The sequence below is a fragment of the Lepidochelys kempii genome, chromosome 20, assembly GCF_965140265.1.
Source record: "Lepidochelys kempii isolate rLepKem1 chromosome 20, rLepKem1.hap2, whole genome shotgun sequence".
Classification (NCBI taxonomy): Eukaryota; Metazoa; Chordata; order Testudines; family Cheloniidae; genus Lepidochelys; species Lepidochelys kempii.
This window is the reverse complement of record NC_133275.1, coordinates 23,417,848-23,430,692: the sequence shown is the minus strand read 5'-3', so window position 1 is coordinate 23,430,692 and position 12,845 is coordinate 23,417,848. Positions and strand designations below refer to the sequence as shown.

General features: G+C 55.2%; 1 protein-coding gene across 1 annotated transcript in view; it reads left to right on the top strand.

The window, feature by feature from the left end:
* CACNA1A (calcium voltage-gated channel subunit alpha1 A) overlaps positions 1-12,845 on the top strand; it is a 195,829-nt gene that overhangs the window by 140,887 nt on the left and 42,097 nt on the right. Inside the window, 7 exon segments of the mRNA XM_073319217.1 lie at positions 889-988; positions 1,497-1,657; positions 3,059-3,199; positions 3,874-4,075; positions 5,099-5,263; positions 5,652-5,762; positions 7,285-7,368. Coding sequence (XP_073175318.1) covers positions 889-988; positions 1,497-1,657; positions 3,059-3,199; positions 3,874-4,075; positions 5,099-5,263; positions 5,652-5,762; positions 7,285-7,368 — 964 coding nt within the window.

Here is a 12,845-nt window from a genome sequence, read left to right as displayed (position 1 = left end):
TGGCTCTGTGGAAATGACTTCTAAGACAAAGAACGAGGTGGTTGTTCAGACTGCGGCGTTTCATCATTGAATGACGACGTCCCCGTGAGGAGAATGAACTGGGTTTTTCTAGTAGGAGTCAGAATTTTCTTTCTGGTGGGGTGCTGGAGTGGAGGTGTTCCCCAGTCCTGGATGCCACCCAACAGTTGGGCAAACTAAATCACCCTACACTCCCCTCAACTGTGGGATTTGTGTGGTCAAGACTGCTCACTGTGGACCAGCACATAGGGTGACGCCAGCCAGGACAGACTGGGAGCTAGGCAACCAGAGAGAAACACAGGGTCTGTCTATGGATGGATGGAAAGACATCATAGGTAGGTAGGTAGAGTGGATAGATAGATAGGTAGAGTGGATGGATGGATGGATGGATCCATGGATGGAAAGACACGATAGGTAGGTAAGTAGCGTGGATGGATGGAAAGACACCATAGGTAAGTAAGTAGAGTGTATGGATGGATCCATGGATGCATGGCTAGTTAGAAACTGCGGATACATAGGTGGAGAGACAGAATACATTAAAAAAATAGATTAGGGTTTTGAACTTCACCTTCTCTGGGATAGTGAGGAAAGGGCCAGCTTGGTGGTGTGTGATAACAGCACCTCCAAATGGCAGCTGATGAGTGCAAGAGGTGAGAAGGAGACAAAAGGGCTAGGGATGGCCCAGGCTTGTAGATGAGTCACTTGGGAGTGACCCAGTAACCCAGAGTCTCCCACCAACAGATGGGTGCCCCGCGCCCAAGGGAATGGACCTCCGTGAAGAACCCTGTGTCTAGAATGGCACAAGGGGCCTGGGCCTCATCGTCCTTCTCTCTCCCCATTCTCCCACCCCCACCCAACGTGTCTCTACAGAGGCAGCAGCAAAGGGAAGGATATTAACACCATCAAATCACTGCGTGTCCTCCGTGTCCTCAGGCCCCTGAAAACCATCAAGCGATTGCCAAAGCTCAAGGTAGGTGCAGGGATGGTTGAGAGCAAATAAAGGAGTTGTGGCTGCCTGAGGGGAGTGGCAGGGGTTTGCAGGAGCAGGTGGGGGGGTCAGAAAAGGGGGCTGGGAGACAGGAGATTAGGTTCTAGTCCCAGCTATGGGAAGGAGTGGTGTCTAGTTGTTAGTGCAGAGTCAGAACTCCTGGGTTCTGTTCTTGTTTCTGGGAGGTCTCGTGGGGTAGAGCAGGGGACCTGAGGACCAGGACTCCTGGATTCTATCCCCAGCTCTGGCACGGCCTTGCTCTGAGACCTAAGTGAGGCTAATCTCTGCACATTTAACCCCTCAAAAATAGGCAGCCAGTTCCTAATGGGCCAGGTGGACCTGACTGCAGAGCGCCATGCTTGGGAAAGGGGCTGTTTTCTGGTTATGTTGAGATGGGACCAGGCCAAGTGGGACTCGAGGGTGGACCAAGTTTAGTCTGGACTCTGCAGTCCTCATGCAGTCCTGACTGGGGCCCCCCTGTCCTTTCCAGGCTGTCTTTGACTGCGTGGTGAACTCTCTCAAAAACGTCCTCAACATCCTCATCGTCTACATGCTCTTCATGTTCATCTTCGCTGTGGTGGCCGTCCAGCTCTTCAAGGGCAAGTTCTTCTACTGCACAGATGAGTCCAAGGAGTTTGAGAAGGACTGTAGGTACGGAGCCACCTTCCTCTGTCTCTCAGCACCTGGCCATGGCCCAACCCATCCCTGGGCTCCTCACACTTCCGCTTCCCCAGCCACCTTCTCAGCAGGTGGCCTCACTGTTCCCCATAGTCCCGTTTGGCCTCCAGGAATAGAGCAAAGCTCCTCTGCTTGCTTGGCAGGAAGCCTAGCAACACAGTGGTGGTGGCCAATGCAGAGGCAGTGCCTGACCTCACCTCTGCTCACTTAGCATTGAGTTTGCACTGGCCCAGTGGCGCTGATTTCAGTGGAGTTACTCCTGATTTACAGCCCGGCTCGTTCCTACGCTCCCTTCGTGTCTCCCACCTACTTACTGGTATCATGACCCTCCTCTTGGCAGCTTTCCTTGCCCCGTGGTGGAGCAAGGCAGAGCTTAAGGACAGAGCCACAGTGGGCATGTAAGGAATGGGGTAGAAATTACAATGGCCCGCTTCTCTCACATACGCCAGGGTGACACCCGGGTGACTCCCCACCTGGAGTAAATTGGCATCACTGTGCTGGAGTCAGTGGGGTCAGAATCCCAGTTGGTGTAAAGGGACATTGCTCCGTTGGAGTCAGTGGGGTCAGAATCCCAGCTGGTGTAAAGGGACATTGCTCCGTTGGAGTCAGTGGGGTCAGAATCCCAGCTGGTGTAAAGGGACATTGCTCCGTTGGAGTCAGTGGGGTCAGAATCCCAGCTGGTGTAAAGGGACATTGCTCCGTTGGAGTCAGAGGGGCTATTTCAGATTTACATCAGGAAGAGAGGCCCCAAGTGGGTCAGCAGGTCTGACTCTAGTGGCCTGATTCTCCACTCACACTGGGGTAGCCCCCAGGATTCAGTAAAGTGACGCTTATTGACACCGGAGAAAATTAGGTCAGAATCAGGCTCTAAAGTCCGTGGGGTGGATTATGAGGCATATAGAGCGATCTGAAAACAGCCAGAGAGTGCCCCTTCAGAGTTCCCTCCGGCCCAGCTGACATAGCGGAGGGAAGGGGCTGTGGTGGAGTGAGGGGCCCTCCGCCTTTTAAGACCTGGTACCAGTGAGCTACCTGTGGGTTCAGTTACACTGGGCCAGGGGGCGGGGGGTCAGACTGCTGCGATCGGGTCCTTGCCAGCCCTCCCACACCCAACTGCACCCAAGCTCTGCTCAGGCCGGGTGGAGAACTGAGCCCGCGACAAAGGCTCCGAGTCCCTACTCGCTGACGGGGGTGTCGATCAGGAGTTGCTGCAGTGCCATGACACAAATGAGAGCAGAACTGAGCCCCCTAGCCTGTGTGAAGCCAGTCACTCAGGATCTGCTCCCAAGTGAGTGAGATCAGGAGCTGGCCTTAGGGGCCCAGTGCTATGCCCCAGCCCTCCTGGCTGTCCAGCTGACGGTGTCTGTTCGTCCCCAGGGGCGAGTACCTGGTCTACGAGAAGGACAACGAAGTGAAAGCCCAGAAGCGGGAGTGGAGGAAATACGAGTTCCACTATGATAACGTGCTGTGGGCACTCCTGACTCTCTTCACTGTGTCCACGGGGGAAGGCTGGCCACAGTAAGGAGCTGCCACAGGGGGCGGGCCAGTGCGTACTGGAGAGGGCTGGGGTTAACCCTTTTCTCTCTGAGATATGGGGTGAAGCATCACTTAGATCGCAGCTGAATGTAGCTGCTTCAGCCTGGAGCAGTGAGACGTAATGACTAGAGCACCAGACTGTGACTCAGCAGACCTGGGTTCTCTTCCCAGCTCTCCCGCTGGCCTGCTGGGTGATCCTGAGCATGTCATGTCCCCCTCCATGCCTCAGTTTCCCCATCTGTAAAATGGGGAGAATGGTAGCCCCTCACCTTTGTAAAGTTTTCCCAAGGCATAGGTGAAAAGGAAAGACAGGCGTGTGCATGAGCTTCAGGACTTTTGAGTTCTGTTCCCAGTTCTGCCACTCGTCTGCTGCGTGAGCGTAGGGCCAACTCCTTAGCTATTGTAGATGCATAGCTTCATTGAAGCTGTGCTGAGTTACACCAGATGAAGATCTGGCCCTTGGACCTTCTAGGCTGCTTTTTCCTCATCCATATGACCAGGGTATTACCACAGCATGAGCCTAGCTGGGGACAGGAATTTTTATTGGGCCTGAACTGACTCCCCCTTGCTGCTATTTGTCTCTCTCCTACCCTTTCTTATTTCCATTTTCTCGCTTTCTTCCTTCCCTTTCCACCTTCCTTCCTTCCCCACTGCAGAGTCCTCAAACACTCGGTGGATGCCACCTATGAGAACCAGGGCCCCAGCCCCGGCTATCGTATGGAGATGTCCATCTTCTACGTTGTCTACTTCGTGGTCTTCCCATTTTTCTTTGTGAACATTTTTGTGGCCTTGATCATCATCACGTTCCAGGAACAGGGAGATAAGATGATGGAGGAATACAGCCTGGAGAAGAACGAGGTGCAGTCCAAGTCAGGGGGACCATGCCACTCTGTCCCTGCTTCCCCAACAGCAGCCCCTACACCAGCTCCCAGTGGCCATGCCCCAGCCACCATGCATCTCGCCATTAGCACCGTGGCATGCCCTGGATCAGCTGTTGCAGGGCCTGTGTCCATCATGGAAGAAGGAATTCAGGCTGTTTCCCCGGTGCTGATGTGCTGCCTGGAAGGGCGCAAGGCCAGATTACACCACTGAGCCACTGGGGAGAGCTCCCCCATTGCCCCCCTGCAAGCTCGCTAATGAGCAAGCTCTATTCCCAGCGTTCTGGGTGACCCTGGGCAAGTCTCTTCCCCTCTCCATGCCTCAGTTTCCCAGTTTAGATGGCCTGGTGGGACAGGGGTCTGGCTGCTGCTTCAGGTGCTAGAGATTGTCGGTTCAAATCCACAGCAAGTGGAGGGGAGAGAGAACTGCAGCAGCTGCATATGGATAGCCCACGTTAGACAGGAAGGTCACAGCAGGGTCCCTTCTGGCTGTAGCATCTGTGAATCAGGGCATGGAGCAGTTGTGAGCTTTAGAAAAGAGCACTGGAGAAAGGCCAGTGGTTTGCAAGGAGCTTCCCTAAAGGGCCACAGGAAACCAGGGGCTTCTGAGCTCTTTCAGGTGGCATGAAGAACCTGTGGGGGCTTCAGTTGAGAGAGCTGGGACGGTCCCCATGATGACCAGTGCGTAGGGTCATGTCGCCAGCTGGTGTAAATCTCCATTCACTTCATGGGAGAAATGCTGATTTACGCCGGCCCTGTTACGATCATCTGCACTGATCTCCTGCTTCACACGGGCCAGAGAGCGTCCTCTGACCCACCACAAAGGGGTCGGAGAAGCATTAGACCAGGGCAGCCGGTCGAGCTGTCCTTCGCGCATGGGGTTAAGCCAGTTCAGAGTCTCTCGGCCTGGACTGCCCCTATATCCTCTTCCCCCTGCGCCCATCCTGACGCCGGTGGCCAGGAGCCCTTCCCACCCTAGCGGCTGTGTCTGTCCTCTCCGCAGAGAGCCTGCATCGACTTTGCCATCAGTGCCAAGCCCCTGACCCGGCACATGCCTCAGAACAAGCAGAGCTTTCAGTACCGCATGTGGCAGTTCGTGGTGTCGCCGCCCTTTGAGTACACCATCATGGCCATGATCGCCCTCAACACCATTGTCTTAATGATGAAGGTGAGCGACCCCCTTGTGGGACTGGGGCAGTATTGACCAGGGTGTGAGATGCTATGCTGTACCGAGCCTGGCGGAGCAAACACAGGCCCCTCCTGCATAGCCGGCATGTCCCCCATCCCCCCGATCCCGTGGGGCTGATCTGGGGACCCGGCCCATCCCGTGGGGCTGATCTGTGGCCTGGGGACCCGGCCCATCCCGTGGGGCTGATCTGTGGCCTGGGGACCCGGCCCATCCCGTGGGGCTGATCTGTGGCCTGGGGACACAGCCCATCCCGTGGGGCTGATCTGTGGCCTGGGGACCTGGCCCGTCCCGTGGGGCTGATCTGTGGCCTGGGGACCTGTCCTGTCCTGTGGGGCTGATTTTTTGCTCTCTCTTCTCTTGCCTTTAGTTCGATAAGGCCTCAACTGCTTATGAGGACGTGCTAAAGATGTTCAACCACGTCTTCACTTCATTATTTTCCCTGGAGTGTCTGCTGAAGATCATGGCCTTTGGAGTGCTGGTAAGTATCTCCACAGCCAATTCCGCTAGGGAGCATGGGGTGTTACCGTGGAAATAAAAGACAGAACCCAGCTCCTTCAGCAGGAGGGGATTCCCCACATGTTCTTCCAACCCCATGCCCCGCCCTCACCCCTTTACCAGACGGGGATTTAACAGTCTTCCCCCGCCCCCCACATCCTGTAGGCAAGTGTCAGAACACCTTTCCACCAAGTGATTGGGGATGGTGGCAACTGGCAACTAAGAGGAGATTGTTGAAGGCATCTCCAAGCACTTTGTAAGCTGACCCCAGCTCAGGGAATGGGGTAGGTTGTTCTGGGTGGTTCAGGGAACTATAATGAGGATTAAGGGGAGCAAAATAAAGAGGGGCTACAAGAGAAATGTCCCACCAGTAAGGTCCATTAGCATCGTCTCCCCAAGAAACATGAAGGAGTCCAAACTCCATTCATGGCTCGCTGAAGCTCCCTGGGGGTTTGAGGCTCCCACCATTGGTGCAGGTGCTCAGGGCAAGGAACCTACTCCATCCTGCACGAAGGATCTGGGCTTCCGTTCAGGAAGGAGCCAAGCCAGTAAGAGGGGCGCTCAGGGAGGTTAAGAGGCTGGATTTGAGGAGCAGCACAGGCTGGTCTGGCAGGGAGAGCAGACGCTGACAGATGGAGAAAGGAAGAGAGAGAATGAATCTCCCGCAGAAAATGTGGCTGATTTTTGATCCTGCCCCATTCCCTTATTTTAACTGGGCTGTTTTCTCATGATTCCTTGTGTTTGCCGTGCTGGGTTCATTTCTCAATTGGTGGCTTGCTCCACAGAGCTATGGACAGCTCGGGAACTGGTGGCTCTGGTGGGGTGGGAGAGGGCTGTGATTTCTTCTCCTGCTCGGGGAATTCAGCCAAGGACACATTTCTGTCCCTTGGATGGGAAGATCCCAGCAACAGTAACATATTCTGGTCCTGTGTGTTTTATTCTTTCATTTTAAATGTCCATCTAACTGTCCATTCCTATTGGGCCGAGGGTGGGGGCACCTTTCCAAAGTTTTGGAGGGGAAGGGGGGGCCCTCTTGGTTTAGCTGGTTGATGCTGGGGGCCAGAGATCCTGGGTTTGATTTTCCTCATGGGTGGGGTCCTGATCCAGAGCCCCTTTAAATCAGTGGAGAGGTTCCCAATGATCTCAGTGGAGTTTTGGTCTGGCCCTTACACCAATGACACAGCAGGGTAACTGAGATCAGCATCAGGCCCCAGTCACACCAGCCACCCCAGGATCATTTCAAGGTGCCAAGAAATACCCCCACCACTCCTTTAAATTAACCCTTTCGACCCCCTCCCCTCTTGCCTGCCAGATCCATTGGAGCTCACCGAAAAGGTAACCTGGGCTCTCCCGGCGTCAGGGCACTGGGGGCAGGGAGGAAATGGGGCTGGGGTTGGGGGGTGACTCTCTGTTCTCGTTGCTGTTGCTTCCGTCGTGAATGTCGTTGAATGTTTGCTGCCGTGTTGCTGTTCCTTTTCGTCCTTTGTTTTTGTTTTTCTTTATAGAATTATTTCCGTGATGCCTGGAATATCTTTGATTTTGTCACAGTTCTGGGTAGCATCACAGACATCTTAGTGACAGAGTTTGGGGTAAGTTCGAAACACCGTCTCCTCTCTTATGGCCTTAGCTTAAGCAGAGGGGGACGCTCGCCAGAGGGGGGCACCACAGGGAGCAAGACATGAGAACTACAGTATGAGCTTTTACCCCATTGTGCCTGACCCCAAGGAAGGACAGATGCCGGGCAAGGGAGACAGCTGGGTTGCAGCCACATTCAATGTCATCCGAGATAGCCAGAGGAGAAGAGAGCCATGCAGTTTCTATATGAGGAGGCCCAAGAATTCTTGTTCTGGGGACAACCCCAAGTGCTGAGGGACCAAGCCAAGGCAGATGGAGTCAAAACCAAACCCAGCTGGGCATTCCTACCCACCTGAAAGGGATTCAGTGAGGGCCAGGTTCTGATCTCACACGCCATATCCCCAGTCACTCCACTGGGGGTGGGCATACCGGCATAAATCCGGAGTCACTCCACTAGGGGTGGGCATGCCGACATAAATCCGGAGTCACTTAACTGGGCGTCAGTATGCCGGCATAAATCCAGAGTCACTTTTCAGTGTTCATTGGAGTGATGCCAAATTTGCACAGGTGAAGCTGAGAGCAGAGCCTGGCCCCTGGAAGGCAGAGACAGAGAAAACTGAAAGCAGCCCTGGGATGTTCCCCAGGAGGCAGGGGAACAGTCCCTGAAACACACACACAGGCGCGCACACATTACTGACAGTTGGATTTGAACTGGGCCATCGCCCTCTGCAGAAAGCCTGCTGCTCAGGCCCTCACCCCTTGGTAGCCGCCAATGGTGGAGTTCAAATCCCACCTGGAGAGAATTCAGCCAGCCCAAACTCAGGGCAGTGGGCAAGGGAACCTCTCCCGGCGTGACTGGGGATCATCCTGTTTGTGGAGTGAACGTCATGGAGAAAATACCTTGGGCAAACTTGAGGGAAATCTGCAATTCAGTGCAGTGTAGCGGGTGGGTGGCAGCAGGGTACAGGAGCAGGGGCAATGCCTGTGATCTAACTGGCACTAGCCCTGGTATAGAGCTGCAGGAAGCAGCCCTGGGTGGATTGAGGAGACGAACTGAATGATCTAGCAGGTCTCCTCCATCTCTGCCACCAACTAGCGCCTGGAGAGCCCTTCCCCCAGTGTTAATTAATCCTCCAGGATGGGGTCTGTATAATTATCCCTCATTTTACAGATGAGGAAACTGAGGCACAGAGCAGGGCAGTGAGTCACCCAAGGTCACAGAGAGAGCCAATGGCAGAGCTGGGAATAATACCCAGAAGACCTCCCTCCCAGTCTCCTCCTGTAACCACTATGACACACTCCCACCCAGTGGCTGGGAACCCAGGTGTCCTAAACCTCTCTTCCTTCCTGCTGTAAACACTAGGCCACACCCCCAGCACTGGGAATAGAACTCAGGTGTCCTGACTCCGACCCCAGGCAAGGCCTATCCCTCCTGGGATCCCCTGGTGACAGAGACCCAGATACTGATCTCAGTGAAGCTGCTCTAAAGGGTCTTACTATCTTCCGAGAGCTGCCTTCCAACCCCGAGTTTGCAAAACACACTAGTCAGTGGGTGTGCAAAAGGAGTGTAAGCCACTCCCCTTGGCGTTTCACACACCTGTCTGCCCACCCATATCCAACCGCCACATAGCCTGCCCTCGCACTCGTCTCTACCAAAATGGGGTCTTTGCTTCCTGGCACTTGTGAGGTTTGGGTTCTCCTGGTCTGTGGGTCTGGGGATAGGCGGGGGCTGGCATTGCTCAAGGCATCCAATGGGATCCCAGAGGCAGGCAGAACGAGGGGCCAGCACCTGGCAGCAAGGTGTGGGGTTTGCTGGTGGGTGGACCTTTGCCAATCCAGCTCAGCACACAAGTTCCTTTCGAAGGCCCCTCCTTGCCCTGCCAGGCCATTGCATGCCAGGGGTGATGCCTATGTCAGGGGCTGGCCCGTTGCACAACTTTGCCTTCTCTACCTGCTCTTGCCCTCGATGGCTCGTACCATGCAAACGCAATAGACCTGAACTGGCAGGAGAGCTCTGCGGCAGGGCAAACTCTGGAGGGCTGGGGGAGACAGGGAACATGACCCACGGGCCCTTCCTTCAGAAATAACCTAGAACCTGTTGGCCTCTGGAAACCCTCCAGCCCAGTGGAACCGTACACAGAGGGCTGATAGCCCCAGAGAAGGCAGAAGAGGCTAGTACCTGCAGCACAGGGCTGGGAACTAGGACTCCTGGGTTCTCGTCCCAGCTCTGCCACTGACTTGCTGTTTGATCTTGGGGGCATCTCTTCCCCTCTCTGTGCCTCAGTTTCCTGACCCATCTCCCAGAGTCGAGGGAGGGAGGAGCCGTGAGGATGAAGACCTCGGCCTGAGGTGGCAAAGCCATGGAGACTGGATGCTTGGGCCTGCGCCAGAGGGCATGGTCCCAAGCACCGGGGGGAGCCCCTGCCCTTCGCTCCCCTGCATCAGAGCGGCCCCTCAGCAGGCAGAGGAGTGGGGTTGGGTGCTGGCACTGCCCTGTGCGGGTGGGCTGGGAGTCTCCTGCCTCATGCTGTGTGCTCTCTATAATGCCTGTCTCTCTTGTCTTACCTTCCTTCCATGCTGTCTCTTTATACTGTGCTATTTTGGGGTGACACCCTCTGAAAATGTCATCCAATCAAAATGCACTATGAAAAATCCATGTGTCCATCTATGAATCGGTCTGTGTATCCATGCCAACTAATATTTCTGAACTTCTTCCGCCTCCCACCCCCACCCCCACGACAAAACACCCCGTCCCCAATCTGTCGCTCCATCTCTGTGTATTACGCTGGTTGCCAATCAACCTGTGACACTAAACAACCCCCTCAAATCTCTCCCTCTGCCCCCAACTCCTCTCCTCCTATTCATCTCAACATCTACATCTAGAATCCGGTTGGTTTAATATCTTTCTGAAGCCTAAACGCATTGCCTAAGAGCGCTCTCTCATCTCTGCATTGCATAAGTTACTGCACGGGAGCTGCCTGCAGCTAGCTGGCTACCTGCTCTCTTTTCTTCCTTCCTCTCTCTCTCGCTCTCTCTCCCTTCTTTCCTCCAGATGTACGTCCCTTTGAAACAAAGCAGCAAAAAAGAAAAAGTCTCTGCACTTGTGCCTTTCTCTTCAAAGGGCCTAGTGTAGGCTGAGTGATACAGTGTTACAAACTGGGGGCTGGCTCTGAGTCGGAGGGCGAGAGATTCCCCAGATCCAGGGGTTGATCTCCTGAGAAAGGGTTGGCTGGATTCTCAGGGAGACGGAGAGATCCTTAGGTAGAGATGTGGGTGGACCAAGGGATAGACCCCAGGTGGACGGGTGGATGTCCAGATAGAGGGATCCAGTGGGTGCACAGAGTGGGGACAGCAGGTCCCCAGGCTTATAACCTCTCCCTCTGCACAAGGTATTGGCTCAGATCTACAGCTAGCTGAGGACTCTCAGGGACCCGGCGCTGACCCTCTGAGGGTTGGGGGCTGGGATCACGAGCACACTGGAGGGAAGAAGGAACCAAGAGGGCAAGGCTGCCTCACTGGAGAGCAGCTGACACCTGCAGGGACCACTCCCCGCCTCGCTGTTGGTTGAGAGGCAATGCAGGATCGGCAGGGGAGATGGAAACCAGAAAGGAGCAAAGAAGGGCATATACCTGTCTGGGCCCCACATGTGCACAGGAAATGGCCTCCTATACACACATCCATCGCACGTGGACACCTCCCCCAGGCGTGTACACACATCCCACACACACTTATTCCCCCGACCCATCCCCGTTCAGGCCCTGCTGCCTGTCCACGCACCTCGCACACATTCACAGGCAGATCCGTGCGCGCACACGCTGCCCGCTTCCCTTGTTAGGTGTTTCCCTCCCCAGCCTCCAGACCCCTCATGCTCTCCCTCCCTCCATGCCCTTCTGCTGCTGTTCCCCACTGCTCTCTCCTCCCCAGGCCCCTCTCTGCCGAGGGGACTGCATGGGGCTGCCATCTTTGCCATGGGTGACACAGATCCCTCCCCCCATCCCAGCAGGACCTGGACTGAGCCCTACCAGAGGGAAGCATCCAGGGCAAGCTTGAAACCAGGTCAGCAACTCTGCCTTGCGTCCTCTGGGATTAACCAAAGGGGGTAGGGCACAAGGGCTGAAGTGGAGGGACCCTGTAGCTTCATTCAGACATAAGATCCAAGAGAGGGGAGAACGGGGCAAAGGCATGGAGAGGAGGGCAGAAAGGAGCTGAGAATACTGGAAGAGCTGCCTGGGTGGGACGATGGAAGATCCCCTCCCTACTCCATTCCCCCCGACCCCGTTTCTCTCTCTCTCTCTCTCTCTCTGCAGAGGTGGGGGGCCTTTTTCTTCCGTGCTCCCGCATGAGCCTCACTGTTTGATTTCTCAGTTGGTTTGGGAGGCTGTTAAATCGGAGCCGCCGCCCCCAGAGGGTGCTGACGCATGCTCCCCCCGTCCCCAGAGTCCGTATGTTACACTCACTCCTTGGAGGGATGGCTCACAGCTTCTGGGAACACACACCAGGGCAGCTTCTCTAGGGAAGGGAGCAGGCAGACCTCCCCATGTCCAGGGGTGGGGGGAACGGACTGGAGAGAAATTCCCACATACAGGGAACCATGGATTGGTGCATTGGCCTATGTTGTATATTGTGTAGTTACACAACAGCTCCACGGTATCTGTTGTGTAATTATACAGCCAGGCCCTTGGACCTGGTGTTAATTACACAGAAGTTCCCTGCTGTGCATTGTGTAACTACTCAAGGGTCTCTGGGCTATGTTCTGTATGAGTCACGTGGCCTGTTCTGTGCAATGGTGAGAGTCACGTGGGGTGTTTGTTGGGTACGGAGCCCTGGTCGTGCATGTTATGTGGCGGCACAAGCCTTGTGGCTCACGTTGTGCGATTGCACAAGCTTTTTCTGGCACGTTTGGCTGTTGCACAAGGATCACACAGCCTGGGTCCTGAGATGACACAAGGGTCCCGTGGCATGTGTTGTGCGACTGTACATGAGTCATGGTGCATGTTGTGTGGCCACATACGTCTTGTGATGTCTGCTGTGCGGTTGCACATGTCCTGTGGTGAGTGTTGTGCAGCTACACAGCTGCTCCCTGGAAACAAAGGGGTTTCTTCTTGCCCGGCAGGGCTTCCCACAGACCGCAGCGAGGGAGTCCACCCGCGCTCTTGGCTGCTGGGGAGAATTCCCCATTAGGCAGCACCAAGGCAAGGCCCCTGGACACTTCGTGTATCTGAGTACCTTCCCCTTCCACTGAAGCCAGGGGGTCACCCAGTACAGCCCCACTGCTCCATTTGTCCCTCCCCCCCTCTGAATGTGGAGAGAAGGGATCAGACTGATCCAGGCTGGAAACACAGCAATGGGTGTAGGAGCCAAGGCCTTTAATTTCCAGGGTGGGATTAGAACCCTGGATCGGTGCTGTGCCTGAGGAGCTGGGATCCTAGCCGCACTGCTGACTTGTGCATTGATTGGCAGAGGGAAGGGGAGTCCTTGGGCTCGAGGTCAG